We start from the raw sequence: 7201 nt of genomic DNA on the forward strand, positions 1-7201 counted from the left end.
CATCATGTTGTCTCTGACAGCAGACCGTCTATAGCTGAGCTAACCTGTCTGGTAACTACAGACTAACTTTAGCTGTGTGATGATTCATGTTAGCATCATGTTGTCTCTGACAGCAGATAACCAATAACTGATAGATTTATGAACAGAGTTTGGTTGAGAGATCACATGTCTGTTAACGAGAGACAGACTAACTTTAGCTGTGTGTTTGTCTCATGGAGTCGGAAACATTAGCCATGCTACATGCTAAGAGAGCTAGCAACCCGGGCCTGTTGAACTCCTCTGAGAATTAAAAACATTCACATTCTCCGTCTGATGAAACACTGACAAACGTCACAGCATTAAATCCTCTGACTTCATGGTGAACTCATTAATCATGACGTCACACACACACACACCTATTTACAGTTTGTGTTTTCATCCATTCATTTAGCTAGCCTAGCTTAGCTACCATGCTAACGTAAACCTCCGGTTCCTCTGAGCCTGCGCAGTTAGGCTCACCTGTCCTTTATTAAACAGGTAAAACATTAAAACCCGGTCCACGCAGGTACATTAACTTCCAACCACACACACCCCTCCGTCCCCCTAACCGCCTCCCCCGCTCCCCCGGCACGGCCTCTCCCATTTTCTTACCGATCTCTGGAGCTCTCCGAGCCACACCGAGGCTCGCTCCTTCCCGGACGGGTCCGGGTCGTGGTACAGCGCCTGGACCGCCTGGTAGACCAGGGCCAGGTTCGGTTTGCCCCCCTCCATGGCTCGGTCCGAATCAGGGATGAGATAAGGCAGAAAGTTCACGGGCAGCACGGCGGAGCTGACAGAGTCCTACACGGTCTGTGTGTCGACCGCCATCTCGCACAGAGTTCCCTCTGCCGACCGGAAACACGGGCACAAACATTAGTTCCGCTCTGTCAGGATGGGACGACACCGCACACAGATCCCCATTCAAAAAAACTTTATTTAAAAAACCTTCAATTCATTCTGTGTTTATAGATAAAGACAAAACGTTATTTAAAACTTTTAATTTAATCTGACTGTGGTTATCAACAGACACAAAACTTTATTTAAAACCTTTAATTTAAACTGACCGTGTTTATAAACAGACACAAAACTTTATTTAAAACCTCTAATTAAATCTGCCTGTGTTTATAAACAGACACAAAACTTTATTTAAAACTTTTAATTTAATCTGACCGTTTATAAAAAGACACAAAACTTTATTTAAAAACTTAAATTTAATCTGACCGTGTTTATAAACAGACACAAAACTTTATTTAAAACTTTTAATTTAATCTGACCGTTTATAAACAGACACAAAACTTTATTTAAAAACTTAAATTTAATCTGACCGTGTTTATAAACAGACACAAAACTTTATTTAAAAACCTTTAATTTAATCTGACTGTTTATAAAGACACAAACCTTTATTTAAAAACTTAAATTTAATCTGACCGTGTTTATCAACAGACACAAAACTTTATTTAAAAACTTAAATTTAATCTGACCATGTTTATAAACAGACACAAAACTTTATTTAAAACCTTTAATTTAAACTGACCGTGTTTATAAACAGACACAAAACTTTATTTAAAACCTTTAATTTAATCTGACCATGTTTATAAACAGACACAAAACTTTATTTAAAAACTTTAATTTAAACTGACCATGTTTATAAACAGACACAAAACTTTATTTAAAACTTAAATTTAATCTGACCGTGTTTATAAACAGACACAAAACTTTATTTAAAAACTTTAATTTAAACTGACCGTGTTTATAAACAGACACAAAACTTTATTTAACACCTTTATTTTAATCTGACCCTGTTTATAAACAGACTAAAAACTTTATTTAAAACCTTTAATTTAAACTGGCCGTGTTTATAAACAGACACAAAACTTTATTTAAAGCTTTTAATTTAATCTGACCGTTTATAAAGACACAAAACTTTATTTAAAAACTTAAATTTAATCTGACCGTGTTTATAAACAGACACAAAACTTTATTTAAAAACCTTTAATTTAAACTGACCGTGTTTATAAACAGACACAAAACTTTATTTAAAACCTTTAATTTAAACTGACCGTGTTTATAAACAGACCCAAAACTTTATTTAAAAACTTTAATTTAATCTGACCGTGTTCATAAACAGACACAAAACTTTATTTAAAACCTTTAATTTAAACTGACCGTTTATAAAGACACAAAACTTTATTTAAAAACTTAAATTTAATCTGTGTTTTTAAACAGACACAAAACTTTATTTAAAAACTTAAATTTAAACTGACCGTGTTTATAAACAGACAAAAAACTTTATTTAAAACCTTTAATTTAAACTGACCGTGTTTATAAACAGACACAAAACTTTATTTAAAACCTTTAATTTAAACTGACCGTGTTTATAAACAGACACAAAACTTTATAAACACGGTCAGACTAAATTAAAGGTTTTAAATAAAGTTTTGTGTCTGTTTATGAACACGGTCAGACTAAATTAAAGGTTTTAAATAAAGTTTTGTGTCTGTTTATAAACACGGTCAGATTAAATTAAAGGTTTTAAATAAACAGACACAAACTTTATTTAAAAATCTTAGCGTTGTCGCCTCACAGAGGGTTCCTGGTTTGAACCCAGGGTGGGGGAGTCCTTCTGTGCGGAGTTGACGTTCTCCCTGTGTCAGCGTGGGTTTCCTCCAGGTGCTCTGACATGTTCTCCCTGTGTCAGCGTGGGTTTCCTCCAGGTGCTTTGTGTATAAAGTTGTGAATACTGAGTGAATTCAAACTGAAAATGTTCCTCGTCATTCTCCGCATGCTGGTTGATGAACTCACTCACAGCTTCACATCATGATTTAAACACCCTGTTTAAATTCTCACAGTGTACTGAGAGATGATGTCATGACGCTGATGCCGGCAATGGCGGTAAATCACCTCCTAACTGAGGTCGTATCATACCCATACTTCATCTGAAACTCTCAGTCTGGTCATGATACGACCTCAGCTCTGTAGGTGAACTTCATCTACTCAGAGTCAGATGGACAGGAACTGAGTTCAAAACAAACGTGACAACAAACAACTGACACAAATGATGACTCAGCAACTCGAAGACCTGACGACTCGACATAAGGAGGAAGTCTCTGTATCTGATTAAAACATGTGAAGTCAAACTAACACAATGACTGGAAATCAAAAACACACCTTTGTTGATGTGACTCTTCGTCCTCTGAAGGTGGGACGATGTAGTGATGAAGAGATGAGGGGTGTTTCTGAGTCTTTTCTCCAGGCTGTAAAGATGATGAAGTTAGGATGAAGGGAAGATGAAGTTAAGATGAGGAGTGAGGATGAGGAGCGGAGGCAGAAACTGATGTCTTTATGTTGCTCCCCAGATTAACCAGTTAAACCAGTTTAAACCAGTTTACTGGTCTTTCTGTCTCTAATCTGATGATCTGAGGACGTTTGGAGGATTTGGAGGATCGAAGACGACGACCTGCTCAGGTAAATCTCAAACATCCGGATTAGACGTGAGGTCATACGGATTGAAAACGTAAAGGTTCTTATTGGATTTTAACAGATAGACCACCTGCTGCTGCAGACCATCATCATCATCATCATCATCATCATCATGAACACCATCATCATCATAAACATTTCCCTGAGGAAGTGTTCCCAAGGGATTAATAAAGTTACATCTAATCTAATCTAATCTAAACACAATCATCATCATCTTAAACACCATCATCATCATAAACACCATCATCATGAACCCCATCATCATCATAAACACCATCATCATCATCATCATCATCATCATAAACACCAACATATATATATACACACATACTGTCATAAACATCAATCTGTAATTTCTTTAACATAAACTGTTTCAACATGTAATTTCTTTAATATAAACTGTTTCAACGTGTAATTTCTTTAACATAAACTGTTTCAATATGTAATTTCTTTAACATAAACTGTTTCAACATGTAATTTCTTGAACATAAACTCTTTTGTGTATTTTAAACTTTAACTATTATGTTATTAACCCTGATGAACGTGGGGCGGCTCCTCGCTCTGTCTGATTTCAGCCTGTTTGGCGTTAGACCTCGTCAGTAAGCAGATTAACGTGTCGTGCAGAACCATTTGAGGATGTTAATACTTTAGGAAAATTAAAGCGGGGTTAGGGTTCACAGTAAGTGGTTTATGAGCATATATATAAAGAGGATGAGGTCGTCAGGTGTGGTAGAAAGCTCAGGGTCATCATGGGGAAGCACTTCCACCTGTACGAGAACATCTCTAAGGTCAGTCCCTTCGAGGGGCCGCAGTATTACCTGGCCCCTCAGTGGGTGTTTCACCTGCAGACCCTCTTCATGGGCTTCGTCCTGTTCGCTGGAACTCCTCTAAACTTCATCGTCCTCTTCGTGACGCTCAAGTACAAGAAGCTGCGAGTCCCTCTGAACTACATCCTGGTCAACATCTCTATCGCAGGATTCATCTTTGTCACCTTCTCCGTCAGTCAGGTGTTCGTCTCCACCATGAAGGGATACTTCTTCCTCGGTCACACCATGTGCGCTCTGGAGTCAGCCATGGGCTCCATAGCAGGTAAAAGACATCAGCTCTGACTGAACCACAGAAGACATGTCGTTAAGCTTCAGGTGGTTACGTCTACTGAAACTGTCTCTGCGTCCACACGGGACAGCAGGAGACAGACAGTCTGTCCATCCTCATGTTATTGTCTGTGATTCATTGGAACCTGCCACGGCTCAACCAATCAGAGCCAAGGAGTCTCTGACGCAGCTGCCGGTCACGTCAGTCTCTACCGCTGTCAAACGAAGCTGATCAGATTTGACCCAAGATTCTGTCACTGCGTCGTTTTCTGTCCTCAGACTTGTTTCTACCTGTAACATGTTAGTGAAGCGGCGGCCATGTTGGATTCAGTTACACTGAACACCAAGCCCCGCCCACTGCCAAAATAAAATCTGTGTGGAGACATTTTATAATGATGTAATGTCTCTGTCCTCTGTCCCCTCTGTCCTCTCTGTCTCCTCTCTCCCCTCTGTCTCCTCTGTCCTCTCTGTCCCCTCCGTCCCCTCTGTTCGCTCTGTCCTCTCTGTCCCCTCTTTTCTCTCTGTCCCCTCTGTTCTCTCTGTCCCCTCTGTCCTCTCTGTCTCCTCTCTTCCCTCTGTCTCCTCTGTCCTCTCTGTCCCCTCCGTCCGCTCTGTCTCCACTGTCTTCTCTGTCCTCTCTGTCCGCTCTGTCCTCTCTGTTCCCTCTGTTGTCCTCAGGTCTGGTGACGGCCTGGTCTCTGGCTGTCTTGTCCTTTGAGAGGTACCTGGTCATCTGTAAACCATTTGGAGCCTTTAAGTTCGGCAGTGACCACGCTCTGGCTGCTGTCGCCTTTACCTGGTTCATGGGGGTCGGCTGTGCCATCCCACCTTTCTTTGGGTGGAGCAGGTAGATGACACACCTGTAGGTGCTGCCCTTTACAGAGTTCACCTGTTGTTTTAAACACAACATGTCCTCAGGTACATCCCGGAGGGTCTGGGCTGCTCCTGCGGACCCGACTGGTACACTCACAACGAGGAGTTCAACTGCAGCAGCTACACGAACTTCCTGATGGTGACCTGCTTCATCGCTCCGCTCGCCATCATAATCTTCTCCTACTCTCAGTTACTGGGCGCTCTGAGGGCGGTGAGTTTGACCCCAACAAATCTGATCCATAATTTTACCGAACATTGTTTAAGGTTCTAGTGAATGGTCCTGGTTTAAGGTCCTGGTTCATGGTCCTGGTTTAAGGGTCTGGTTTAAGGTCCTGGTTTAAGGGTCTGGTCTTCTGTCTTGTGTTCAGGTAGCAGCCCAGCAGACAGAGTCAGTCTCCACTCAGAAGGCGGAGAAGGAAGTATCGAGGATGATCATCGTCATGGTGGGATCCTTCGTCACGTGTTACGGTCCGTACGCCCTCGCCGCTCTGTACTTCGCCTACTCTTCAGATGAAAACAAAGATTATCGACTCGTCACCATACCGGCCTTTTTCTCCAAGAGCTCGTGTGTCTATAACCCTCTGATCTATTCCTTCATGAACAAACAAGTGAGTTGATGCATAGGTATCATATACAGCAGACACCTTGTTGATGGCTTCGGCCCGTTTCAGCGATGCGTCAACGTCGCTGCCATCTTGGGGAGGTCACTGCCGGCTGGCTAGTACTGTTGTGTATGGAGATAAGTCTTCAGCAAACTTGGCTTGCTCACTCAAAAGTCTCAAAGTGTAATTGGGTGCCGGTCCAAAATATTACGGCAAAGCAGAAGAACCCGACAGCACTCACTAATAAGTATAATACTTTTTAATATAGAGGACTGCACAGCAGCAGGCGAACGGATGCGTTTCAGCTCATAGCCGTCCTCAGCGTTAAATGGCTTGTGGTAGTGATATTACGTGCTGTGCCGATGCTTCGAAGCGTGCGTCGAGTAATCCAGGAAGTGTTTCCGCGATGCGCGTATCGAGGCTTGTATTGTTTCAGACAAGTGACGTCATTGATGACGTCCGAAGCCTCGCTGCCAGGCTGTACCATGTGACTGGTTCGGGAAGCGGTTCAGATCTTGGTGTGAGGTTTGCACAGAAGTGACACAGAACACGATTATTACCCCTTTTGCCATTATTATATTATATGACACTACACCACAATACAATTTTTAGCCAAATGATTGGTTTACACACACAGGATGCATTCACAAAACAATAACAGTTTATTGTAGATGTATTTGATACAGTATAGTCAAATATACTCACTAGAAAATACACTATATTGATAAAAAGAAAGTTATAATATTATTATTATTATCATTATTATTATTAATAGTTATTCCCAACACCCATTACTGACACAAAATACTGTGTATCACAGATTACATGGTTAAGGTCACAGCTGCCTGTTTTACACACTTTGGCCAGCAGGTGGTTTGGTGTGCACATGAAGCCTCAAGAAATGAACCCTTTTCTGAACCAATTTGCTGGAAAGCTTCAATGCTTCATGAGGCTTCATCTCACCATCACTAGCTTGTGGGCGTGTGTCCCTTTTAAAGGGCCAGTGTGTAATATTTGGCATGGTTTATTGTCAATCTAAATCTGAATCTGAATATTCTACCCATTAATATGTTTATACAAGTGTATAATCGCTATAAAATAAAATTCGTTTGGTTTTCGTAGCCTTATAATTAT

The 7201-nt window shown here is 41.0% G+C and overlaps 2 protein-coding genes across 2 annotated transcripts in view; one reads left to right on the forward strand and one right to left on the reverse strand.

The window, feature by feature from the left end:
- Nucleotides 1-875, reverse strand: part of tnpo3 (transportin 3) — a 36533-nt gene extending 35658 nt beyond the window's left edge. The window contains exon 1 of the mRNA XM_050036481.1: nucleotides 631-875. Coding sequence (XP_049892438.1) covers nucleotides 631-750 — 120 coding nt within the window. The 5' untranslated portion in view covers nucleotides 751-875. The remainder of the gene's footprint in view (nucleotides 1-630) is intronic.
- A 3352-nt stretch (nucleotides 876-4227) lies between these two features.
- Nucleotides 4228-7201, forward strand: part of opn1sw1 (opsin 1 (cone pigments), short-wave-sensitive 1) — a 5572-nt gene continuing 2598 nt past the window's right edge. Inside the window, exons 1-4 of the mRNA XM_050036791.1 lie at nucleotides 4228-4587; nucleotides 5271-5439; nucleotides 5511-5676; nucleotides 5834-6073. Of these exons, the coding sequence (XP_049892748.1) occupies nucleotides 4248-4587; nucleotides 5271-5439; nucleotides 5511-5676; nucleotides 5834-6073 (915 nt within the window). The 5' untranslated portion in view covers nucleotides 4228-4247. The remainder of the gene's footprint in view (nucleotides 4588-5270; nucleotides 5440-5510; nucleotides 5677-5833; nucleotides 6074-7201) is intronic.

Source organism: Epinephelus moara, chromosome 23 (assembly GCF_006386435.1).
Source record: "Epinephelus moara isolate mb chromosome 23, YSFRI_EMoa_1.0, whole genome shotgun sequence".
NCBI lineage: Eukaryota > Metazoa > Chordata > Actinopteri > Perciformes > Serranidae > Epinephelus > Epinephelus moara.